At 43.1% G+C, this 27,604-nt stretch overlaps 1 protein-coding gene across 2 annotated transcripts; it reads left to right on the top strand.

The window, feature by feature from the left end:
• Positions 1-122: 122 nt before the first annotated feature.
• On the top strand, positions 123-27,604 carry LOC118387370 (elongation of very long chain fatty acids protein 1-like). 2 transcript variants are annotated; one of them, XM_035775659.2, is made up of 9 exons: positions 123-247; positions 8,678-8,788; positions 24,645-24,741; positions 24,880-25,070; positions 25,455-25,535; positions 25,716-25,772; positions 25,872-25,977; positions 26,432-26,568; positions 26,746-27,604. In XM_035775659.2, the coding sequence occupies exons 3-9, from the start codon at positions 24,681-24,683 to the stop codon at positions 27,070-27,072; spliced, it is 960 nt and encodes a 319-aa protein (XP_035631552.1). In that variant the 5' UTR covers positions 123-247; positions 8,678-8,788; positions 24,645-24,680; the 3' UTR covers positions 27,073-27,604. The 2 variants fall into 2 exon arrangements, with proteins under 2 accessions (XP_035631552.1, XP_052383271.1); XM_052527311.1 differs by lacking the exon at positions 123-247 and adding an exon at positions 9,311-9,440 and having other exon boundaries at positions 8,538-8,788.

The following is a 27,604-nucleotide window of genomic DNA, read 5'->3' as shown; positions in this document are numbered from 1 at the left end:
AGTCCGTCATTGTAAATAAGAATTCGTTCTTAACTGACTTGTCTAGTTAAATAAATAAATACAATGCTCTCACCGGTCTAGTTCTGGTGAGAAACGACTCCACCTTTTCCTTTGACCGCCCACCCTTCCCTGCTCCATCAAAGGGATTAAAAACAGGGAGGAGGGAGGGACAAGCATTTCAGTTGAAACACGACACACATAAAGGTTCCCTCTTCAAGTTTGTCACGCTCTCTACCACTTTTTCCAGGTGGGTAATACTTTTATTTGACAGATTATTAGATACTTGCTGTATTCCACTTAAATTTTGAATCAAAAGTACAACTATTGTAGTATAGTATAACTATTGTAGTTTTATTATTGTAAAACAGGTAACCTATAGGTATGTGGCTGCAGGGGATCTAAATTATACTGTTGGCTAGGCTGTCACAATGTCACAACAGTTGCCTATTATACTTGCATGCATACATATGATTAGTCATGGTAGGGGATTTCAAAACCACTTGACTTGATAAACTTAAAAAGTTTGAAGTAACAAGTTTTTTTAATGTACATGCTATGTGAATATAGCATGTGAATATAGAATTCCTAATTCCTATAAATTACAGTCATATTTGTAATCAAGATAATGCGCGTACAAGATAGTACTACCGTTACTACATGAACAGGAAGTGTGTGGCCTATCAATTGTGCAATCACAATGCCATTGTGTCATTTTTACATCTGGCCAGTGGCGACCATTTTTTAGGGGGATGGGGGTTGCCCGTTTTGCATGTTATTTTGGCATTACCACGTGTCACATATCAGTTTGCAAACAATGTAAAAAATAAAATACAAAAATAAAATTGAGTTAATAAAGCTGCACACAAACTTTGGTCTCTTTTTGGCTTTCTTGAGTAAAGCATCTCCAAAATGTAGGTGTTTCAGCCTAGCTCAGTGCTTCTTTGGTGGTGGGGAGCCAGAAGAAAATATGGAGCATAGGGGTTGGTAACGTACTCTATTTGTGCCGTGATTGGCTCAGTGTTCTGTCACTCTTGGAGACGCAACGTCACCTCCTAATCTAAGGGTAGAGCTCAAAAATTCCCCTTGGGTGCTGCCATAGAGTTACAATAGAAGTGCCTATCCAAGAAGGCTCAAGGTCATTGGCCACAGATAAAATGATGTCAAATCAAGTTATATCTACAGTAGCTTTGATTGGTCAACATCATACTGTCAAAATCTTAGCTAGCAAGCTAGCAGACATCATCATGAATCAAGTCAACAATCTACTGGCAAATCCTTTTTAATCCTTGTCATATGAAGAGAAATAATGAAGAGAAATTATAGTTAAAACATATCGGTGCTCATCGGTCATTGGACATAAGCATTACACAAGTTGGAAATCTCAAATCGCAAATGAGTGGTTTGGAAGTAATCAGTGGCTAACTGCAAGAGTTGCAAAGCAATCACTAGCCTGCTATTCAGTGGAGTGGATGTGTGGTCCAAGTCTGTGTTTAAGGGTCTCTTTTCGAAGCTTAAAAGGATAAACATTCAACATTGGCCATGCTGTCAATTCAGCATGACTTCTGCCGAGCTCAAACAACTGGAAACTAAGGACTGGGAAATCTGACTTCAGTTCAAGACAACTGGGAACTCGGAAGAAACTCATTCCGACTGGGAAAATACATTTTGAAAGGTCATCCAACTCTGTATTGCAAGTCAGGAACTCAAGCCACTTTCTAGAGCTCCGACCTAAAGATCACTGACATCATCATGATTCTACCTTGTTTTTTTTCCGAAAGCACCATAAATTGCAAGAGCTTTCATTGTCTGCTTATATGCCCCCTTTATTTATCCTACGATTCTGACTTGGTGTGCAGGGAGAATACTGTAAGAATAGCCCATGTTCCTAATTCTGTCGCTGTACATTTCAAAAGTGCTGAACAATTACATCCGTCCTAGCTCACTCATTAAGGTCTTAATCAAAATGACGGATTGCCTCTTATCCGCTCGTCGTCTCCTTGTGCCATAGTTTGTACATCTCAATTCTCAGTATAAATCACATTTGTTTAAGCAAGTCAGTCATATCAGTTATGTTTTTTTTAAAGACAGTTAATGAGGCTGAATGAACTGATCACTGCCAGAAAAGGCTCCGCTGACAGACAGGTGTAGCAGTGGTAAGGTGTTGGGACAGCTTTATGTAGGCCCTAACAGTTTGGGGCACCGTTTGTCACCATATTGTGTAGTGTAGGGGCTTCGCTGGCATGCATAAACAAATATGTAATTGTTTGCCCCACCAAGATTTACATGCTAAAATCCCCACTGAATCTGGCCTACTCTGTGCTAGTAGTTGATCCCCCAAACCACAGTTTCGTTACAGAGAAAATTGGTTGTCACATTGTGCCGAGCCATCACTTGCAATTGACAACAATGCATTTTTCCACTGTGCCATAAATCAATGTTTGAGGGATGCTGTTTACAACAACAAAAATATGGATTTATTGGACAGTGGAACATTTTTCCCAACATTTTGGGCAGAGACATTAGATTTAAAAAATAAACAAGTTTACTCAAACCTTACCTGGGCCGGATTCAGTGGGATCGCGGGCCGGATTGAGTGTACTCTCAAGACGAATCTGGCCCTCAGGCCGTATGTATCATGTTTCAGGGAAGACCTAGATGCAGATAGTGTCGAAGTAACAAAAGTTTATTACTAGAACTGGGGGCAGGCAAAATGACAGGTCAAGGGCAGGCAGAGGTCAGTAATCCAGATCAGAGTCCAAAAGGCACAGAACGGCAGGCAGTCTCAGGGTCAGGGCAGGAAGAATGGTCAAAACTGGGAAAACAAGAACTATAGAAAAGACATGAGCAAGGGGAAAACTGCTGGTAGGCTTGACGAACAAAACAAACTGACAATAGACAAAGAGAGAACACAGGTATAAATACACAGGGGACAATGATGGGAGATGGGAGACACCAGATGAGGGGACAAGCACAAAAACAGGTGAAACAGATCAGGGTGTGACAGAACCCCCCCCTGAGGAGACCCTAATCAGCATAAATTGGATTACACACACACACACCCCTCTAAGGGCGCCACCTGGCATCCTACCTGGGCGAATACCTGGTTGACCGGGGTGCGGGTTTTGGAAATCAGCGATGAGGCCTGAGACAAGGATGTCACTAGCTGGGACCCAGCACTTCTCCTCCAGGCCATACTCCTCTCAGTCAACCAGGTACTAGAATCCCCTGCCCAGAGGTCGAACCTTCAGCAAGACGTCTCACCGGGTACGCCGGTTGGCCGTCGATGAGACAGGGAAAGGGGTGGGCCTGGAAACAGGAGACAAAGGGCTGAGACATACTGGGGAAACGGGGTCCGGTGGTGGTCCGCTTGTAGTCGATACATGGAGGTGGTCTCCCTTCATTGCAGGTATTAATGGCTCCTTGCAGGAGACAGACAGCTGTTGGGTCGGACAAACATCTGGGCTGAAGGTTTATTCTCAGGGAAGAGCAAGCAGGGGATCAGATCCAGCCCAGGGAGGCAGGCAGAATCGTCAAAAAATGTAAAACAGGAACTATAGAAAAGACAGGTAGGCTTGAAAGATGCTGGTAGGCTTGACGAACAAAACAAACTGGCAACAGACAAGCAGAGAACACAGGTATAAATACACAGGGGATAATTAGGGGAGATGGGAGACACCTGGTGGGGGGTGGAGAGAAGCACAAAGACAAGTGAAACAGATCAGGGTGTGACAATATGTTTTCCACCCCTGGTTTACACAGTTAGTTTGAATGTTGCTATCCCCCAATCAGTGTCAAGTGTCAATGGCTGCTGCCTAAAGGATAGCCTTCTCTCCAGGCTAATTGCGCAAAGCGATTGCGTCAGATGTGTCAGAACATTTTCAGACAGTTTCCCGGTCACAGATTAAGCCTGAAATAAAATCTATTTCAACTGAGATTGTACATTGACCATGCTTTTTAGTTCAGGACTGGGGTTAATCTACAGTTTGTACAGAGAAACCGGTCCTCTACAGCTTCTCAAGGGAAAGACGACCCAGACTGGACTGAATCAAATGCTTTGGGTCAACATTTTGTGCCCCTTGCTCATTGTTTGACTGGCCACTAAGCAATAGGCTGGCTTTCACCTGGGTGGATGACTGGCTTTCTCCAGTCATCCAGGAATACAGGAATACAGAGAGGACAATGGCTTAACTTGTTACTCTTAAGAGTTGGCTATGTGCTCTACTTTCCCATTAGATTAAGCAGACATTTGCTTGTGTCCTGAAGAGGAGCCTCGTGAACCACATGATGGCAGAAATGCAATCGCTTAATTTGTCTAAGCACAGTGAGTAGTTAGAAGGTACTAAACAATCATTTCTTTCATAAAACTTTTGCAGACAAACCTTCCCTTTTAATAATCACCTCAGACGACCGAGAGAACTGCACCTGGATCGAACATGAGTATGTTTCCCCAAGCATATACATCATCCCAGGTTCACCATGAGCGTTGAATGAGTGAATGAATGAATTTGATTTGGACACATCAGATTGTGGAAGATATTTTCAGACCAGAGGCAAGGCATTCCTCACATTCATCATGAATGGTGTCATTTCGTTCGATATATACATAGTCTTACATAATCCTACAGTGCGCTGTCTGCCAGACCTGCTCTACACAAATAGGTCAAGTCTACCTTCAGGGTATTACCTTTTACCTGCTTAGTTTTATCTCAATGACCGTGTTGCAAGGGAGCACACAGCTCAATTTTAGCTTAGGATCTCACTGCTAACTAAAAACAGACTGAACAATGTCTATCAACTGGGCTGACATTTTGAAAGCAACTTATCTTGCATTCTCTCTCTCCCCATTCTCAAAATGCATTCGAGAAGAAGGTCCAAGATGAGGTACATTGAGGAGAGAGGATGCGAGGATGCGAGGAAAGATCTAGTAACTCCTTTTTTCAAGTTCAAGTAGTTTATTTGCCATTTGCCGGTATTAAAAAAATAAAACTTTTTTTTTTTAAAGTAACATTCATGGGAATTTTTGTTGGAGCTCTCTCATAGTACAGTTCATACACAAATACAGTAAACATATCACAAATAGAACATAATTAGAACATCAATCCAATTAGAAGTGCTGAGATCCCTTGCTACTGATCAGAAGGGAAGTGGAGATAGATGTCTCAAACCTTGTGTGGCCGGGCATGCAGAAGACCGCCATGGCATGGTACATAAAACACAACCTACACAATTGGGTACATATCTGGTATATCTTAGCTATTTCAAGACTGATCATTGACCAATGTTCTGGAATGACGATATTAGAATTTCAGTAGCATGACCTTCATTTGGTCCTTCTGTAGCTCAGTTGGTAGAGCATGGCGCTTGTAACGCCAGGGTAGTGGGTTCGATTCCCGGGACCACCCATACGTAGAATGTATGCACACATGACTGTAAGTCGCTTTGGATAAAAGCGTCTGCTAAATGGCATATATTATTATTATTTCAGAAAAGTTTCATTGATTTTTATGTTTCAGCATAGAGTGGAGCACTTTCACCTCGCATCCCTCTGAAGGGTGGACACCTCTGACTCAAACTATCCACCCTCCCCACCCACACCTTTAGAGGGTAGTAAAATGTCTTACAGCCAGGTTTCATATGCATAGGAACACATTCACATGCATTCAGCCTGCCCCTGAACGTGACCTTGTGTTTTTGTGGAAAGTTCCAGAAACCTGAGTACTCAGTGAGGGAGCAACAAGGAGGGGGGGTGGGGGGGGGGGGGGGGTGACGACAGAATGAGACCAGCTTAGAGTGTGCATGCTCTGTCTGGTCTGCTCCTGCAGGTAGGGGCTGTACTACTACGGTGCCAGCCACCCCTTCCCCAGGCTTACTCCCAGCCAAAAACACTAGCGGTGGTGACATAAACATGTCGCTCATTGAGAGTCCAGCCATATTGCAAAGATTGGAAGGATTGTTTTGTTGCCAGAATGTACAGTACAGTCTTGGGTCACTCTTCGATTACTCCTGGTTCATAATGTTGTGTGCATATGTGTGTAATGTTCATTGTGATTTCTTTCTTATATGACTGGAAAACTATTGTTAAAGGGGAAATTCACCCCAAAACACTTCTGGGCCCTCATTCCATTCAGTGGAATGTGAGAATAGCGAAGGCCCTGGTACAGCACAGTCTAGGGTACAGAGAGAAGTCTCGGAGACAAATGCTTACTTGTTTCGTATTAGAACACACACTCTCACACACCAGGTCAGCAGGGCACAGATTCATAATTTGGTGGGTGTTCATATTGGTCCTATTTCACACATATATGTTTTTTTTGCATATGCTACTCTCTCTAAGAGACCCTCAGAGAGTGGGGTCCCATGGCCAGGGTCTGCCATTATCAACAGTGACCCTGTAGCAATTAGGGTTAAGTGCCTTGCTCAATGGTACATCAACAGATTTCTCACCTTGTCAGCTCAGAGATTCAGACTAGTGGCCTTTCGGTTTCTGGCCCAACACTAGGCTACATGAAGAGATGGGTTAGTGTTGCAGTTTATGCTGGCAGTCATATAGCATTGTGGTAAAAAAAAAAAATCTGAGGGCAGCAGGTAGCCTGGCAGTTAAGAGCTGGTCCCTGAGCGACTAGGTGAAAAGAATCTGCTGATGTTCCCTCTGAGCAAGGCACTTAACCTTATTTCCTGTGGATAAGAGCAGGGGAGGGACTGGAAGGGAGGGAGAGAGCTGCCTCTGACCCTCTGTCTCCCTCATCTCTACTCTATCCTGTGGGACAGGGTAACATGGCCTTGGCTGACAGAGAAACTAAGAGGCCATTAAAGTACATCTGCACAACTATTAACAGTTGATGTGAATATATATGGAGTGCCATTTGTGATGCACACTTGAAGGTCTTAGTCATGGCTAAGTACCTCGTTACAGTAGATTCATTCTTAATTAGTGATGTCTTGTTTGCCAACTGTTTTACATCACAAATAATCTAAGAGCTTGCTGAAAGTAGGGAGAAATTAGTAGGCTACTTAATAACCTTTTACCGCGGTGGGTTAAATCAAGGTCACACATTCTTGGTAGTCTGAAACAAATCTACTTTGAAACAAAAGTATAGACCTGATGCACATGGTTATTTGTGGCTGTACCATGTCAGATATAGAGTTGAAAGGGATTCCATTTTTAGTTTGCCTCCTAATATTACACTTTATGTACATGACCAAAATCTGATATAGATATATTTTTTTCAATAATCTTTATTTAATTATGAAATGATGAAAAATATTAATAACATTCCACCCATGTACTTACAATGGAATTGTTAGATGGCTGAAAACACAGTGATGACACTTCAGGAATTCGATTTGAGTGGGGTGAATGAAGGCAGGAAAGGGCTACGCTGTCAATTTAAAACTAAATGGTGTCTGACTCCGACATAACTGTTCTGTGTTGCCCAGGACTGGTATACCAAGACGTGTGTGTGTGTGTGTGTGTGTGTGTGTGTGTGTGTGTGTGTGTGTGTGTGTGTGTGTGTGTGTGTGTGTGTGTGTGTGTGTGTGTGTGTGTGTGTGTGTGTGTGTGTGTGTGTGTGTGTGTGTGTGTGTCTGTGTCGCACATGTTTCTTCTAGCGTCATAGCTATGTCACAACTATGCAGTGTTAAAGATCACCTAAACATCTGTTCCTCCTTTATAAATCTGGGGCGTGGCCGGGGAGATCAGACTGAGTGCTTTCACACGAGTGAGAGCAAGCAGCACTTACAACGTACTGTGGTATTAGTCAGTGAGTCACTGTCGTCGTGTAGTAGGAACCATATTGGCTGTGTCTGTGTTATAAGATTCGACCACCAGCCTTGAATAAACAGGAAAATGACATGTTTTATTGCATCCGCCAACTGGTCTCTTTCTCTTATGTGTTCTGAATGTCACAGTCTCTAGACGAGGGGAAAGCCTCCATGTTGTTAGATGAGAAATGCATTTTTCCCAATTACGTTTAGAAATCTCATGCCTGTTTTGTAGGTGTCATTGTGGGGTTGTGCAAGTTTATTTGAGGAAAGACTTCGACTTCCAGTCCAGATGGAGGGTGAAATGGATGTTAGCTTCGCTTTCTTTGTGTTGGCTGGGGGACAGAGACGCTAGCGGCGCAACAATGGCCCCCTTCATGATAACAGAGTCGCCAGTGATTTCTCTGCTGCTGTGCCTGAGAATTATATTATCAGCCCGCCCCCTGGGAGAGAAACCAGCCGCAGGAGGATACCATATTCTGCTGTGTTTACCTCTGCGAGAGGAATGGGGGGAGAGAGGAGGGGGATGGGGCAACTCCAGCAAGACCAGGGCACCTTTTTATACTATTTTTCACACCGCTGGGTGAAATAGAAGGCCAGCTCCCTCTTGCTTTTACTTTTTCACTTGTCTGGCATGCACTCTCACTGACACATATACACGGCTCCCTCCCTCTCTCCCTCCCTTGCGCTCCCTCTCTTTATGCCTTGCTCTCTTTTTCTGAACTAGTTATTCATCCACTGTGTTTATGAGTCAGGGAGGGTGGGGACTTGGAGGGCAACAGTACCAGTCACACTTTGTCAGTTTGCTCTCTCTCTCTCTCTAACTCACACCCTCTCCCTCCTCTCTTTCTCTTTGTCCCTCCCTCTCTCTCCATATCTCTCCCCCGACTGCTGTCCTGGCCCTTCTCTCCATCAGGACAGGGAGAGCTAGCAAGCTGTCCTCTGCGGTGAACAGGACTTGGCTTCCACACTGGCATCCATTTGCCCGCTCTGAGGAGAACAGGAAGTTAACCACAGCAACGACGAGGTAAGTCCACCCACTTAGCACAAGATGGAGTACCCAGGAAACTAACCCTAACCCCTTTCTCAAATTTTAGCCCACTTGTTGAGCCAATGGTTTTTACCGGTCGCGTTTGTGCCCCTAAGTTGGTTTTAGGCTTTGTATCACCTCAGGGAATAGCTCTGTTCTGTGTCTTAACAGGCTGGGGTAAACACACAGACATTGTTTGGACGTTGTGTGTGTGTGTGTGTGTGTGTGTGTGTGTGTGTGTGTGTGTGTGTGTGTGTGTGTGTGTGTGTGTGTGTGTGTGTGTGTGTGTGTGTGTGTGTGTGTGTGTGTGTGTGTGTGTGTGTGTGTGTGTGCGCGCAGAGGTAGAAAACCCGGTGTGTGTGTACAGTAGGTGTAGCAGCCTTGCAGACACTCCTGGCAAACAGATGCTGCACTGTGTGTTTGTTCTAATGGGCTCCTCCTTGACTCCCTCTCCCTGTGGATGTTTTTTTCCCCCCTCTCCTCTGCCTACCCTCTGTGTGTTCAATGTCAATCGTGAAGTCACTGAGAATAGAGTCCGGCCAAGGTTTCCAGACGGCTTATCATCACATGACAGGTCGAGGTTGATAGCTTCGTGGAAGTATCTCCTCCATCCATTCTGGAGCAGGCAGTCTCTAAATACCAACAAGGGGTAAATCAATTGTCTATTTGTTTACAGTAAGGTTTGCTGGTTAGCTCGGCCTATGTGGTGTTTCCCTCGTGGAATTGAGGTAGTGTTGCACATGGACTTTGTGACCCTCTGGTTAAAGTGACCGAATCTGTTGGATGGTCATTTGATTCCCATAGGGGGGCATGTTGTTTTCACTCCACCTCTTATGTGGGTGGATGTACATTTAAAAAAATAAGTGTTCAATAAATTGTATTCGTGGAGTGCCTTTGTTACAGCTATGAAACAGAAAGCATTGGTGTTGGAACCCGGTATAAGATTATTTTTAAACGAAGTAAAAAAATGAATACCCCAACCACCAAGATGCATGGTCAGCAAGATGAAAACATCAGTAGCCTAAACATCATTACAAGCGCCATGTGTGCTTGATAATAGTGAAAATCATCACAAAAGCAATAATGTCATTATGAATATAAGTGTAGATAAGACAGCATGTCCATTTCACATAGCCTAAACAACAAAAGCTGTTGAGTGCATTGATGATATTATTTCGTGCTTGATATGTAGGGCCTACTCCCGCAGTGACGACATTATGTGCTGATAGTAGCCCGTAGAATTCTCACCGGCGTGTTCTATTCCAAACGGTGCCGTCCCCTCTCCAGTCTCACCGTTTCATTTGGTGGTGGCGTGGGCACCTGCTCAGTGCGCCCAATTCTGGCTTTTTTTTGCGTTTAGCCCTCAGAGGTGTAGGTTCAGGTTGAAGTTCAGAATCAGAAGAATTCTCATCGGAGATGTCATAATGATTTAGTTTTCTTCCCCACCGCCGGAGTTGTTTTCCTTCAGATGTTGTAGCAATGCTAACTAGTGCATCCATTAATCTTGGTCTTCTTGCCGTTGTAAATTACATACGCTCTCTTGTGTACTCCAAGGAGGCCCGGAGCAGAATGATAGAGGACAGAACATTTTGAGATTATAATTAGAATAGATCAATACATTAGAATGCCTGTTCTTCATTCAACATTGGTGATCACATAATTATGCATCGCTCGCTTCCCCTCGTTCATCAACTCATCCGTCTTATTATATCTGTGAAATTAGTTTTGGTATAGTTTCGGGTTCACTTTCGAGGCAAATATCGGGGTGATTTTCAACTGGGCACCACTGCCTCTTCAACTATTGGGAGAAGAGGGGGAGCAGGGCCTACTGTCGAGAGAAGGAGGGGCAACGGGGAAAACCATATAAAAAATGTCTACAACAACAGTTCTGTTTGTCATATTACAATTAGAACAACGACAGTGTGTATTGTAGACTTACATGTATTTAGGAAAAGTCAAGGACAGAGGGTGGCATTACTTTAAAAAATGGCAGAGTTATACATTTTTTAAAATTCATGAGCAGTACAAACGACTGATTTAGCTGTTCTATTGTGGCTTTTATAGTAACGACATGCAATTTAAATTTAACTGTAAATATGTATTAGCCTATCTTTCAATGTGGCATGAACACAGACAGTCATGATGATTTCATCTGATTGCCTTCACACCTTAGTCCAAAATTGCATCCAATTGACTGAAACAGCGCCCTTCTGTCTTGCCATATGTAGCCCTGTGTATCTAAAGTGGTCTGGCAAAAAAAGAGAATGTCATGCCATACTATTTTAGTCCAGACAGCATCATATACATGGGCTACACATACTAAGACAGAGGGGCGCTGTTTCGCTCGCTTGGATGCTTTATCTGACAATGATGGGTCTTTCTGTCAGAGCGTGTCTTGGTCAAATAAAGGATCAATATTTAAATATTTTATTTGGATGGGCAAGGAGGTACGGTAGGGCGGGCCAGGAGGTATGTGTTGGCTGGCCAGGCCCCCTAAGGACTGCCCATAACGCCAGCCCTGCCACCTTGGGATCCACCACTGTCTGCTGGGGAAACGACTATTGCTGACGTCGCAGTCACAGCAAAACAACTATTGCTGACTTAGCAGTCACGACACATTGAGGAAATTCTCCTTGGAAGTCTTTACTTCTTTGGACGTCTTTACAACATTCCGAGAGCTTTGTTACGTTGTCAGTGGGGAGTCTTAGGTGGCGTTTCAAAGCTCAAGAGTTTGTCGTGAGCTCATGTGATTGGTACGTCTTGAGGCATTCGGTAGAGATGGCCAGATTGAAGTGATGACGCTGTCAGATTATAACTGAATCTGTTATCCCACAAAATGGTTTTATAATGAATCAAACAAATGTGATCAGCGTCCCAGTTATCTCCCGCTCAACTGCTGCGATACGATTCGATGTGCATAAACTCATCCATTTTCCATTCTAAATTAAAATCTGCTGCTGATGGAGCTCATGAGCTGGGCGTCTCTGTGTGTGTGTGTGTGTGTGTTAGCAAAAACCAAATGCATAGCTGGAGCCCTGAGCTGGATATCATTTATTTCACACATCTTCGATTTCTTATAGTTATACTTAATTTATAGTCAAATCCTGCCGTCTGTACTTCGAAATACCTCGGTATATGGTATAAACGGTATATATCGCCCAAGTTTAACCATCACCCACTAATTAACTTGTAATTTTTGCAGATTAAGGGTTTGAGCTAGAAATGTATCAATATTTATAATTTATAAATTAGCTATGACGTAGCCAATGAATGTATAATCACAATTTTGGATTTCACCCCAATCTGAAAATCAAAGAGTGATTTTCTCTTCTCCTCTTGCTTTGGCCATGCAGTGCTTCTTGCAAAAGTGATTGCTGTTATGAAATGATAAACTTTACCCTGTGTATATAAAAAGGACCATATGCACTGATTGTTTAAAGCTAAACCAAAATGATTGCTGATGGTGAATCTGAACAATCTAAATTAAATTCATTCAGTGCCTTCAGAAAGCGTTAAAACCCCTGAATTCTTCTGCATTTAGTTGTGTTACAGCATTAATTTAAAATTGATTATGTGATTTTTTTGGGGGGTCACTGGCCTACCCACAATACCCCATAATGTCAAAGCGGAATAATGTTTTTAGACATTTTTACAAATCAATAAAAATTAAAAGCTGAAATATCTATAGTCAACACACGTTCAAGCCGTTTGTTAATTAAGGCAAGCCTAAATAAGTTCAGGAGTAGAAATGTACACAACTCATCCTGTATGATGCAAAATGCATCCTACAGGGATGATTTCTGTATTTTGGAAAGTTACATATCTTGAAAACTTGATTGCTGACAAGCAACACATTTTGGGCTAGGTCAACACTGAGCAAATTAAACAAATGCCAAAATATCATTTTTGGGGGTGGAGTCTTCCTTTAAATCGCCTTATAAATCTATGGTAAGACTTTAAATTGTCTGTCTAGCAATAATCAACAACCAATTTACCCAGAAAGGCTCACAGCTGTAAACGATGCAAAAGGTGATTCTACATGCATTGACTCAGGTGGTTGAATACTTATCTAATCAAGATATATTCATGTATTTATTATTTTTTTTACAAATGTTAGGCATTTTCTTCCACTTTGACATTAGAGTTTTTTGTGTAGATCGCTGACAATTGAATCAATTTTAATCCCACTTTGTAACACAACAAAATGTGGAAAAAGTAAAGGGGTGTGGTTAATACCTTCTGAATGCACTGTATATGAGGGTTGTGTCTCTGATAGCTTACTTTTATTCCAGTAAAACACAAGAGCACATAGATAACAATAACCTAGCAAATTACATAGGTTGTCACTCAACTAGTAAAGCCTCATATCGCCCAAGCCATTTTAGTGTTTGTATGCTGAAGGTGTCACTCGGATGTGCAAGATCAGGAACAGGCCCGCCTACCTCGCATTTGTCAGCGCGCGAAGCCGTCAGCTGGGAACACCACATCATTTCAACGTGGAAATCTGGGTAATATTTGGTTGGGACGTTGATCAATGAGATTTCAACCTTTATTCACCCAGTCAAATTGAATTCCTGATGTGTTATCGCTATATTTTCAACCATCTAAAAGCACAGACAAATTCCATTGTTAAAAACAATGTCTGATTATTAGTTCAGTGTTCATCTAAATGTGCTATCGCCACTCTTTCAACCATTTAAAAACACAACAATGTTTAAATGGGAATACAATGTCAGATATGTTGTATTTATACAACACCTTAAATGTGATATCACTGTACTTCATCAAATAGCAGAAACAAATGACCTGGATGGCAGCATAGTGCAAGTGATCAAGATTAAAGCAATTGTGAAGATCTCCACCGACCTGCAACCTTTGCATGCTATCTTGAACATGCACGGTTTTCTATGATTACATAAGAAGATGTTCATAGATACTGTAGGCTAACCTCAAAATGTGGCCATGGATGTGTTACTCATTTTAAGTTGATTAATTCTGTGACATTACTTTGTAAGATACCCACCCTTACCTTTAAGCTATTCACTGTATTACAAAAGTAGTTGTGTTTGGTTGACAATGCAACCAAATATCAACATTTATAGGATATCTAATGCTTGGATAGTTTAATCTGAGCCACTGACTTAATCCTACCTTTGGACTTTTATTTTTGCTTTAGTTGGAGACGTGAATGCACCATATCATTTGTTAAAGTTAATAGGCTATTTATTGTATTGCAAAAGTGATATTGAATTGTGTTTGGTTGTCAACGCAACAAAATATCAGCATTTGAAAAGGACGTATGTTTTGTGCCACTGACTTAGTCTGGCTTTAATTCCAGTTTGTCTACAAATGAATAATTGATATGTCAACCAAGAATCCAAGTTCAAGAATAGGACTCAAACTTGAAGTGAAATGCGTGTAAGGTTTGATTTGATTTGAGTCGTATCTTTAAACTTTGACTTGTAGATGAGATGGAGACGTGAATCCAACATATTAATGATTAACTTGAAGATTCCATTTGAAATCATCCAAAGCTTGAAGCCCTATGCCAGTTGAATCCTGGGTTGAATTGAAACAAAAGCTGTATAATCCTAAATAGTATCATTGATGATATACTTACAAAGTATGGTTACATTTCATTTTCTCTGTTAAACCTACCTCTCGGAGTGACTCTACTAGCAACAGTGAATCTATTTAGTTATTAAGAGCTCTCTCAATAATCATTCTCATGATAGCATATTGGTAATCTCAAAGCTGGCCTTAGATTAAACCCTGGATGGGAGACCAAATTATTATTATTTATTTATTTTTTCTCACCTTTATTTAACCAGGTAGGCTAGTTGAGAACAAGTTCTCATTTGCAACTGCGACCTGGCCAAGATAAAGCATAGCAGTGTGAACAGACAACACAGAGTTACACATGGAGTAAACAAGTAACAAGTCAATAACACAGTAGAAAAAAAAGGGGAGTCTAAATACATTGTGTGCAAAAGGCATGAGGAGGTAGACGAATAATTACAATTTTGCAGATTAACACTGGAGTGATAAATGATCAGATGGTCATGTACAGGTAGAGATATTGGTGTGCAAAAGAGCAGAAAAGTAAATAAATAAAAACAGTATGGGGATGAGGTAGGTAAAAATGGGTGGGCTATTTACCATTAGACTATGTACAGCTGCAGCGATCGGTTAGCTGCTCAGATAGCAAATGTTTGAAGTTGGTGAGGGAGATAAAAGTCTCCAACTTCAGCGATTTTTGCAATTCGTTCCAGTCACAGGCAGCAGAGAACTGGAACGAAAGGCGGCCAAATGAGTTGTTGGCTTTAGGGATGATCAGTGAGATACACCTGCTGGAGCGCGTGCTACGGATGGGTGTTGCCATCGTGACCAGTAAACTGAGATAAGGCGGAGCTTTACCTAGCATGGACTTGTAGATGACCTGGAGCCAGTGGGTCTGGCGACGAATATGTAGCGAGGGCCAGCCGACTAGAGCATACAAGTCGCAGTGGTGGGTGGTATAAATAAGGTGCTTTAGTGACAAAACGGATGGCACTGTGATAAACTGCATCCAGTTTGCTGAGTAGAGTGTTGGAAGCAATTTTGTAGATGACATCTCCGAAGTCGAGGATCGGTAGGATAGTCAGTTTTACTAGGGTAAGTTTGGCGGCGTGAGTGAAGGAGGCTTTGTTGCGGAATAGAAAGCCGACTCTTGATTTGATTTTCGATTGGAGATGTTTGATATGAGTCTGGAAGGAGAGTTTACAGTCTAGCCAGACACCTAGGTACTTATAGATGTCCACATATTCAAGGTCGGAACCATCCAGGGTGGTGATGCTGGTCAGGCGTGCGGGTGCAGGCAGCGAACGGTTGAAAAGCATGCATTTGGTTTTACTAGCATTTAAGAGCAGTTGGAAGCCACGGAAGGAGTGTTGTATGGCATTGAAGCTCGTTTGGAGGTTAGATAGCACAGTGTCCAAGGACGGGCCGGAAGTATATAGAATGGTGTCGTCTGCGTAGAGGTGGATCAGGGAATCGCCCGCAGCAAGAGCAACATCATTGATATATACAGAGAAAAGAGTCGGCCCGAGAATTGAACCCTGTGGCACCCCCATAGAGACTGCCAGAGGACCGGACAGCATGCCCTCAGATTTGACACACTGAACTCTGTCTGCAAAGTAATTGGTGAACCAGGCAAGGCAGTCATCCGAAAAACCGAGGCTACTGAATCTGCCGATAAGAATATGGTGATTGACAGAGTCGAAAGCCTTGGCAAGGTCGATGAAGACGGCTGCACAGTACTGTCTTTTATCGATGGCGGCTATGATATCGTTTAGTACCTTGAGCGTGGCTGAGGTGCACCCGTGACTGGCTCGGAAACCAGATTGCACAGCGGAGAAGGTACGGTGGGATTCGAGAGAGCTGTCGGCTGAGGTTGGAGTAGCCAGGCGGAAGGCATGGCCAGCCGTTGAGAAATGCTTATTGAAGTTTTCGATAATCATGGATTTATCGGTGGTGACCATGTTACCTAGCCTCAGTGCAGTGGGCAGCTGGGGGGAGGTGATCTTGTTCTCCATGGACTTCACAGTGTCCCAGAACTTTTTGGAGTTGGAGCTACAGGATGCAAACTTCTGCCTGAAGAAGCTGGCCTTAGCTTTCCTGACTGACTGTGTGTATTGGTTCCTGACTTCCCTGAACAGTTGCATATCACTATTCGATGCTATTGCAGTCTGCCACAGGATGTTTTTGTGCTGGTCGAGGGCAGTCAGGTCTGGAGTGAACCAAGGGCTATATCTGTTCTTAGTTCTGCATTTTTTGAACGGAGCATGCTTATCTAAAATGGTGAGGAAGTTACTTTTAAAGAATGACCAGGCATCCTCAACTGACGGGATGAGGTCAATGTCCTTCCAGGATACCCGGGCCAGGTCGATTAGAAAGGCCTGCTCACAGAAGTGTTTTAGGGAGCGTTTGACAGTGATGAGGGGTGGTCATTTGACTGCGGCTCCGTAGCGGATACAGGCAATGAGGCAGTGATCGCTGAGATCCTGGTTGAAGACAGCGGAGGTGTATTTGGAGGGCCAGTTGGTCAGGATGACGTCTATGAGGGTGCCCTTGTTTACAGATTTAGGGTTGTACCTGGTGGGTTCCTTGATGATTTGTGTGAGATTGAGGGCATCTAGCTTAGATTGTAGGACTGCCGGGGTGTTAAGCATATCCCAGTTTAGGTCACCTAACAGAACAAACTCTGAAGCTAGATGGGGGGCGATCAATTCACAAATGGTGTCCAGGGCACAGCTGGGAGCTGCGGGGGGTCGGTAGCAGGCGGCAACAGTGGGAGACTTATTTCTGGAGAGAGTAATTTTCAAAATTAGTAGTTCGAACTGTTTGGGTATGGACCTGGAAAGTATGACATTACTTTGCAGGCTATCTCTGCAGTAGACTGCAACTCCTCCCCCTTTGGCAGTTCAATCTTGACGGAAGATGTTATAGTTGGGTATGGAAATCTCAGAATTTTTGGTGGCCTTCCTGAGCCAGGATTCAGACACGGCAAGGACATCAGGGTTAGCAGAGTGTGCTAAAGCAGTGAGTAAAACAAACTTAGGGAGGAGGCTTCTGATGTTGACATGCATGAAACCAAGGCTTTTCCGATCACAGAAGTCAACAAATGAGGGTGCCTGGGGACATGCAGGGCCTGGGTTTACCTCCACATCACCCGCGGAACAGAGGAGGAGTAGTATGAGGGTGCGGCTAAGGCTATCAAAACTGGTCGCCTTGAGCGTTGGGGACAGAGAATAAAAGGAGCAGATTTCTGGGCATGGTAGAATATATTCAGGGCATAATGCACAGACAGGGGTATGGTGGGGTGCGGGTACAGCGGAGGTAAGCCCAGGCACTGGGTGATGATGAGAGAGGTTGTATCTCTGGACATGCTGGTTGTAATGAGTGAGGTCACCGCATGTGTGGGAGGTGGGACAAAGGAGGTATCAGGGGTATGAAAAGTGGAACTAGGGGCTCTCCATTGTAAACTAAAACAATGATAACTAACCTGAACAACAGTATACAAGGCATATTGACATTTGAGAGAGACATACGGCGAGGCATACAGTAATCACAGGTGTTGAATTGGGAGAGCTAGGTAAAACAGTAGCTAAAACAACAACAGCTAATCAGCTAGCACAACAACAGCAGGTAAAATGGCGTTGACTAGGCAGTAAACTATGACTAAACTATGACTAAATAGCTTGTAGCTAGTTAGCTGGTTAGCTTCTGGAGGTTCTTGAGTGTGTTCTAAAAATTAAAAATAATAGCGATTCCGTATCACATTGGGTGAGGCAGGTTACCGGAAGGTATAAACAAATAACAAATCGAAAAGAGATAGAAAGTAAATATATGATATGTTGCTCATGCCGACTCGCCGCATTCTCCGCAGCCTGCCGATGCACTGTAGACCTACATACGGTGAACTTTGCCCTATTTCACCTGTAGGCGTCCATGACGCTCTGCTTTTCTGCCTGAAACTCATAATAAAATGTGATTTGCGTAAATGCTAACCTCTACTTTAGTTGCAGGCATTTCCTTGACCTTTCCAGGTGGTGTATCCATAATGTGACATGTGACATTAACATTTTGAGGCCTACGTGTCAGATGTACACTCACATTGCTCAGGAATGTTGCCATGATCACACACAGAATCAAGACAATGGGAAATTAACCTGATATCCCCTGCCGTGCCGTTTTAATCCGTGTCCTTGATCCAGGTGAACAAAATGTGCAGATGCCATTGGCCACTCGATTAGATCTCGCAAACGGGGCATTCCTTTGCCTCTTCGCTGTGTGCATTTGCTATGCCTTGTGGCTACAGTTACTGGTACTCCTCACCTTTACCAGGGTTCAAGAGATGTACAGTGCAGATAACCTAATGGCAGTTACCTTTGCATACAGGTTTGTTTGCAGTTCAGATGATTACAGTCCATACCTTTTATAGAAAGCTCTGTTGGTCTGAAAATGGCTGGCTGCTGAATTCAAGTTTGTTCCCACTGGGCACAGATCAGATCAGTTCAACGTCTAGTTTTGATTTACATTTGGTTGAGTTGTCAACTAACTTGAATTCAACCTGAAATAAACAAATGTCACCATGTCATTGGATTTAGGTCCAAAGTTGGTTGAAAAAAAAGACAATTCCCTTACGCCAATGACTTTTTTGAAATCCAATCGTCTTTCCATGTTGATTCAATGTCATCACGTGGATTTTAGTTGAAACGCTGTGTAAACAACGTTGATTCAACCAGTTGTTGCCCAGTGGGTCACCACTATCAAAAGGAAAAGAACAAGACACTGTATTTTCCTCATGATAGACTACAGATGGTGAAACAGATTGTCTTGCTCGTCAGCACTTTTCAGAATAGTGCATACGTAAGCTAGTTCCCTTAACCTAGTGTTGACAAACTTTTGTTTGTCATAGGTTCAATTGAAGTAGGTCACGGGTGGTCATTTACACCACTTGAATAAATCTGAAGCACCTCGGTCAAAGTTTCAAACGGTGTGGAAGTGCATGAACTGGTAACCATTGACATGTACACACAAACAAACAAAAAAGCGTTAGTGTGTTTGCCACCCTCAACAAAGCACTTGCCTTAAGTTTTCCCCCTTGAAAAGCAGTGTAGTTTGACATTCTTGCTGTATTAAAGACCTCCAGCTGAGTGTTTGGTTTATTGAAAGGGCTTTTCGTGAGCATTCCCGCGGATGGGAGCTTCCACTTGGACTATTGTTGTATTGGTGCAGGGTTCCTCTGATTCAACTGTATACACTTTGACAATGTTTTCTATACTGCTCTGTATGCTCAGACATCACTGTTTGATTCATTCCATGACGATTCTGTACTGTGTATTTTTGCTGCATGGTAAGACACTTTTCTATACTCTCCGCAATGTTGTCTTTTGTTGGCCCTGATATCCCTCTCATTTGGCCTCAAACTCTCCCGCTGCACATTCTAGTGTATCATTACCTTTAATGGTGTTGTTTTAGGGTGGACGAGACTGTACTCCAAGTGCAGGGAGAGCGCAGTGTAGGCTGCTCTGAACAATGGATCCCTATTGCTCCGTAGTGTAGTGGGATGGGACCGCACCTACACATCCCAGCTGTTGACCAATAACATTGACTGCTCACCCTTTATGGAATAGGCCTAGAGAGCTCTTGTCAAGAACAGAAATAGGGTAAACTAGGTTTGGCCTATCCTGTGTGTGTGTGTGGGGGGTGATAGACCAAACCTTCTTTCATAAATAGTTGTATGATGGGAGTATCCATAAACAATTAATTTTATTGAAAGGTGGAAATGGAGAGCTTTATTTCAAGCTTATTTGTGAGTTCCTAGGTCAAGTCATGTGGTAACTAGCATCTTAATTAGCATTGATGTCAGGGTTGCTTGTCACAATCATCCCCATTGTAACAATGTACCCAGTAAGCTAAATGACAATGAAAAGTCGTCTATGTTTCACAAGTTTGGACAGCACAGTACAGCACAGTTAAATTCAGTAGAGTACAGTACAGTAGAGCAAAGTAGAGTACAGTATATTAGAGTAAAGTGCAGTTTAATTCAGTATAGTAGAGTACAGTACATTAGAGTACTGTACAGTAGAGTTTATTTAAGTATACAATACAGCCAGCATGGGTGGCGCGGGGGTCCCCACCAAAAAATTATTCATATATTTTTCAAGAAATTTAAACTGTCTTTAAAGTTGTAATAGTAGAATGCACAAGGTGCCATTTCTAAATTGGGTAGTTTTCTTCTTGTCAGAAATATCCAGATCGACTTTCCAATGTTAGCTAATGTTTTTTTATTTCGCCCCCCCCTTTACCTACCTTTACCTACCTTTACCAATAGGTAGGTAAAGAAATAAAACAACAGTAAAAAGACAGGCTATATACAGTAGTGAGGCTACATACAGTAGAGAGGCTATATACAGTAGCAAGGCTATAAAAGTAGCGAGGCTACATACAGACACCGGTTAGTCAGGCTGATTGAGGAAGTACATTGTAGATATGGTTAAAGTGACTATGCATATATGATGAACAGAGAGTAGCAGTAGCGTAAAAGGGGGGTTGGCGGGTGGTGGGTGGTAGTACACAATGTAGATAGCCCGGTTAACCAATGTGCGGGAGCACTGGTTGGTCGGCCCAATTGAGGTAGTATGTACATGAATGTATAGTTAAAGTGACTATGCATATATAATAAACAGAGAGTAGCATCAGCGTAAAAAAGAGGGGTTGGAAGGGGGGCACACAATGTAAATAGTCTTGGTAACCATTTGATTACCAGTTCAGGAGTCTTATGGCTTGGGGGTAAAAACTGCTGAGAAGCCTTTTTGTCCCGCTTGCCATGCGGTAGTGGAGAGAACAGTCTATGACTGGGGTGGCTGGGGTCTTTGAACATTTTTAGGGCCTTCCTCTGACACTGCCTGGTGTAGAGGTCCTGGATGGCAGGCAGCTTAGCCCCAGTGATGTACTGGGCCGTACGCACTACCCTCTGTAGTGCCTTGCGGTCAGAGGCCGAGCAATTGCCATACCAGGCAGTGATGCAACCAGTCAGGAGGCTCTCGATGTTGCAGCTGGAGAACCTTTTAAGGATCTCAGGACCCATGCCAAATCTTTTTAGTTTCCTGAGGTGGAATAGGCTTTGTCATGCCCTCTTCACGACTGTCTTGGTACGTTTGGTCCATTCTAGTTTGTTGTTGATGCCACTGCAGCCCCGTCGATGAGAATGGGGGCGTGCTCCGTCCACCTTTTCCCGTAGTCCACAATCATCTCCTTAGTCTTGGTTACGTTGAGGGATAGGTTTTTATTCTGGAACCACCCGGCCAGGTCTCTGACATGACAAAATGTAAAGAATTGCAAGAAAAGTAGCGTAAAAACTGCTCAAATTTCTTTGCACCACATGACAGAATGTGAACACGGGATCTTCCCCAATGCTGGAAGGGGGGCCCCAGTGAGACAGTTTGGAAACCCTGCTCTACCCTATTGTGCTCTATCTACTCTACTGCACTGAACCATACTCTACAGTACTGAACTAAAGTCTACTCTATTGTACTGAATACACTCTACTTTTCTTTACTGTTCTGTACTGTACTGTACTCACTCTATACTGTGCTGTCCAAACTTGTGAAACATCGATGTCTATGATTGGTTCAGACCTGTTTGTCAAAATCTGTGAGACAAAGTCAGCAACATTCACACACACACACACACGCACAAACCTCTTCACATTTGAAAAGACATTCCTTGTTTTCAACAAAATAAATTAACACAAATGTTTACAGTTGTACTTTTTTTCCCCTCCATCCACATATTTCGTTGTCATCCAAATATCAGATGGTTACTGTTTTGTTTGATTAAAATACTTGTAGTTTGGTAGAGGATAAAAGTTGCAGGTCACTTAGTTCAATCGAATTGTCCTCATAAACCTGAGGTAAAACCATCACACCCTGTTTGTTTCCAGAGATAACATGTCTTCAAATAAGCCTGTAATGATCTCCCTTCTTCAGTCAGTGTGGTTATGTCTGCACCTTGATCGCTTGAGACCGGTCTAGAACAAATTTAAACATCAAAGACTGTTGCCTTTGCCTTCTCTCTCTCACGGCCGGGGTCATTTGGGGAGAGCAGAGAGCACAGAGGGAGAGTTTGTGGTTTGCCGTTGTTCTGTGTTTTGGCCTGGTTCCTGTACTTGGCAGTCCCAAACTGAGGCGAGGGCTGCCTCTGTGCTGTGGGATCGAGATGCTCGTCTGTCTCCTGTAGCCCCTCCCCTCTACTGTCAGGCCATGTCTGCCGAGGGGCAGGGACAGGGGCAAGGCATGCTAGGATGTGAGGGGCAGAGTGTGGAATGCTGGGTCATTGACGACAACCCGTTTGGGTCAGTGATACTCGTTCAGAAGCAGAGCACTCTGCCACTGAACAAGGACTATCGACTGCAGCGCACACATTTACTTTCTCATTCTCTCATGTCATGAAACCAACTAAAATACCATATATATAAAGTGATGCCATAGTAATGCTATGCTATGACGTACTATTGTATTTTATGTTTTGGGGAGTAACAAGGATTGATGGTTTTGGGGAAATACAAAATGATTAATTTGACGCAGGCAGCACTGATATGTTTAATACCATAAATTATGTTTGGGTAATGACACTGTAATGACATTGTAAATTCAGTAAATTAAGGTATTGCAATAGCATAGCGTGTACAGTGCATTTGGAAAGTATTCAGACCCCTTGACTTTTTACAGCCTTATTCTGAAATGGGTGATATTGTTTTTTTCCCCCGTCTCAACAATAAGCCATAATGACAAAGCAAAAGCAGGGTTTTTGAAAGTTTTGCAAATGTATTTCAAATAAAAAACTGAAATATCACATTTACAAAAGTATTCAGACCCGTTACTCAGTACTTTGGCAGCAATTACAGCCTTGAATCTTCTTAGGCGTGACGCTACAAGCTTGGCACACCTGTACTATATTAGGGGAGTTTCTCCCATTCTTCTCTGCAGATCTCAAGCTCTGTCAGGTTGGATGGAGAATGTTGCTGCACAGCTATTTTCAGTTCTCTCCAGAGATGTTCGATTGGGTTTAAGTCTGGGCTCTGGCTGGGCTACTCAAGGACATTCAGAGACTTGTCCCAAAGCCACTCCTGTGTTGTCTTGGCTGTGTGCTTAGGGCCTCTGTCCTGTCTGCTTAGGGCCTTTGCCCCAGTCTGAGGTCCTGAGCACTCTGGAGCAGGTTTCATCAAGGATTTCTCTGTACTTTGCTCCATTCATCTTTCCCTCGATCCTGACTGGTCTCCCAGTTCCTGATGCTGAAAAACATCCCCACAGCATGATGCTGCCACCGCCATGCTTCACCGTGGGAATGGTGCCAGGATTCCTCCAGACGTGATGCTTGGCATTCAGGCCAAAGAGTTCAATCTTGGTTTCATCAGACCAGAGAATCTTGTTTCTCATGGTCTGAGAGTACTTTAGGCCTGGTTGGTGGAGTGCTGCAGAGATGATTGTGCTTCTGGAATGTTCTCCCATCTCCACAGTGGAACTCTGGAGTTCTATCAGATTGACCATTGGGTTCTTGGTCACCTCCTTGACCAAGGCCCTTCTCCCCTGATTGCTCAGTTTGGTCAGCTCTAGGAAGAGTATTGGTGGTTCCAAACGTCTTCCATTTAAGAATGATAGAGGCCACTGTGTTCTTGGGGACCTTCAATGCTGTAGAAATGTGTTGGTACCCTTCCCCAGATCTGTGCCTCAATCTAATGTCCCAGTTCTACAGACAATTCCTTCGACCTCATGAATTAGTTTTTGCTCGTACATGCACTGTCAACTGTGGGACATTATATAGACAGGTGTGTGCCTTTTCTAAATCATGCCCAATCAATAGAATTGACCACAGGTGGTCTCCAATCAAGTTGTAAACACATCTCAAGGATGATCAATGGAAACAGGGTGCACCTGAGCTCAATTTTGAGTCTCATAGCAAAGGGACTGAATACTTATGTAAATAGGTTATTTCTGATTTTTTTCTGATTTTTATAGATTTGCAGAAATGTCTAAAAACCAGTTTTTGCTTTGTCATTATGAGGTATTGTGTGTAGATTGATGAGGACATTTTTATTTATTTAATACATTTTAGAATAAGGCTGTAACTTAACAAAATGTGGAAAAGGTCAAGGAGTCTGAATACCTCCGGAATGCACTGTAAGCCAATATGTAAGGGTATTGCAGTAGCATATTACACTTACCTCTATATACAGTATAATGTATTTGCTGAGTGTAGTAGCTATTATTAAAATTACATAATGACTCATCCATTTGCTTTTCCACAGGTGATTGGGTGATACCACAGGGGGAAGCTAGTCAAAATGCTTCAGGACATTGGTGCTAGAGCCATGGAGGTCTACGAGTTCCTCTTGAAGGGAACAGGTGAGGAATTTTTCGACATAGTTAATTACCTGACTATACCTCTGCTTTGTGTACTTTGAAAGCGCTAACTGACATATTGCTCATAGACCTGTTTTGTAGTGTGTTTTTACAACTCTGAGAATGTTCTTTTTTTCTCAGACCCGCGATTGTGGGGCTACCCACTCATGCAGAGTCCGGTGAACATGACGGCCATCTTGCTGACCTACATCTTCTTCGTGCTGGTCGCTGGGCCTCGCTTCATGGCCAACCGCAAGCCCTTCCAGCTCAAGGAGGCCATGATCGCCTACAACTTTACCATGGTGGCGATGTCAACCTTTATTGTCTATGAGGTGAGACACTGTGAAGTCTCTCCAAGATCAGGTTCTTGATTGGTTCTTTTGAGAGGCATAGTCAACAGCACTTGGAGCTAGTCATTTCCCTGGCAGTATATTGGCTGTTTGGTATGTGGCTGCTCTAAATGGGTCATTCGCCTCCTTGGCCAGATTGTGTTGGATAATTAGAACACTAGCTAAATTACTATTGCCTAGATAGGCAGGAGGCAAAGAGGTAAATAAGAGTTAAGATGTACATAAAGACGACCGATATACTTCCGTATAGTCAATATACACTTGCTTATGTCAATAACAGTATGGGTTCTTTCCAATCTACCAATCCAGTTTGACTACCGGTAGCTACAGTATGTCTAAACTGATTTTGTCCTCTTGTGTTCTTAGTTCTTGATGTCTGGCTGGGCCACAACATACACATGGAGATGTGACGCAATTGATTACTCAGACAGCCCCCAAGGCCTTAGAGTAAGTGTAGAATCTTCGCTTCACACATGGGTTCCCCGTGATGGTCATGAGATGCATCTTCTTTGAAAGAAAGTATGCATGACAAGGTCAACATTCTTACAATATTGCATCAATACTATCTTTAGACGAGGCAGTTTTGTCCAAATTCTCACCCTTTTCATGTTTTGTTCCCCTCACTAGATGGTTCGAGTGGCCTGGTTGTTCTTGTTCTCCAAATTCATTGAGCTCTTGGACACGGTAAGACATCAGATGATTTCCCTTCGATTTGGAGTCTCTCTCCCTCTGTTCACATTGAGGTAATCATCGCCGCGTTTGACATTCCTCTCGTTGGGTCAGGTGTTCTTCGTTCTGAGGAAGAAACATGGCCAGATCACCTTCCTGCATGTCTTCCACCACTCCTTCATGCCCTGGACCTGGTGGTGGGGCGTCAGCTTCGCTCCCGGTCAGTCCACACTGCCGCCTGGCCTTCTACCAGTCAACTGGACTACTAGTTCAACTTTTGACATTTAAAAAAAAAAGAAGGAAAACATTTATCGTCATGTTGCCGCCTGGTATTGTAATGCCGGATGTGTGAAAGGGTGGGAAGACAATTCCAATTGAAGTAGACAAACGATTGGAGGAAATTGAGCCTTTTCAATTCAAGTGTAGTAGTCCAAAAGTTCATGCCTTCGAAAAAAATGTGTTTGTGTTACCCGTGATTACATGCTTACCCCAGAAGGGATCCCGAAAACAACATAAATGACTGTCATGTATTAGCTGTTAATACAGACCACAAACTGCTCATCACCCATTCATTCATGAATTTAAAGAAACTCTTGGTAGACAGGTATTTTGTTGGTGGACTCAGTGTAATGTGGGCAGGTTTGCTTTGAAGTGTTCTGTGTGTTTTACCCCAGGGGGAATGGGCTCTTTCCATGCCATGGTGAATTCCATCGTCCACATCATCATGTATTCTTACTACGGCCTGTCTGCGGCTGGACCACAATTCCAAAAGTTCCTCTGGTGGAAGAAGTACATGACCGCCATCCAGCTGGTATGTTTTTGTTAGTTTAAACGGATGTATATGGCTTTTTTTGGGGGGGACTGTTGTAGATGCAGAATACTAAAGTAGTAAATACCATTGTTCATCAGTGCAAGCACAGTGCCACTTCAGAACATCCATCCCCATATATGCATTGTTCCTCATCATGCCACCAACTCTACCCAACAGGTTCAGTTTGTGATGGTGTCCCTTCACGCCACCCAGTATTACTTCATGAATAGCTGTGACTACCAGGTCCCCCTGTTCATCCACCTCATCTGGATGTATGGCACTTTCTTCTTTGTGCTCTTCTCCAACTTCTGGTACCAGGCTTACGTAAAGGGCAAGAGGTTGCCCAAGCAGGATACCAAGCCCAGCCTCAATGGCAAGGCCAACGGGACCACCTTGGTCGCCAATGGCAAATACCATGAGAACAGTACCAGCAATGGCACCAGCAACAGTTCCAGTCACCACAAAAATGGCAGTGCCCATGCGGACAAGATGAAGAAGTCCTAGGATCTTTGGAAAAGAACATCCAAGACGCATGAATATGAGATCCCCCGCACAAACGACCATGGATTCCAAAGAATGTTTTGGTTATGTTTATTTTCTGATCGTTAAGTTTTATTCCGCACCTGGGGAAATGACGTGGTCAATGATTTCCTCAGTTGGGGTCCCACATTAACAGTTTTTAAATTTAAACTGGGAAACTAACTATGGAACACAATGTATGAAGAGAAGACATGTTATTATGGCCTAATGTTATCTTCACTGATGTTGCCAATGAAGACAGTTCCCATGAAAGGTTACACACTGTATGTACATGTGCGCACAAACACTCCTACACCCACTCACCTGTCGCCACACGATCATGTCCCTCTGACCCCTTGTGGACAGATTACACTGTACAGTTTCTATCATCAAACTTGAACACACCTTTGTAAATAGTTTTACTGTCAAAAACAACTAATGATGGTATGCTTTAGAATTTTGTTACTTTATCTATGTTAAATGAAATACCAATAAATGACATTTTAAGTAACTGGTA

Source organism: Oncorhynchus keta, chromosome 1 (assembly GCF_023373465.1).
Source record: "Oncorhynchus keta strain PuntledgeMale-10-30-2019 chromosome 1, Oket_V2, whole genome shotgun sequence".
Classification (NCBI taxonomy): domain Eukaryota; kingdom Metazoa; phylum Chordata; class Actinopteri; order Salmoniformes; family Salmonidae; genus Oncorhynchus; species Oncorhynchus keta.
Note: the sequence above shows the minus strand (reverse complement) of the source record. Positions and strands in the feature narration are given on the sequence as shown.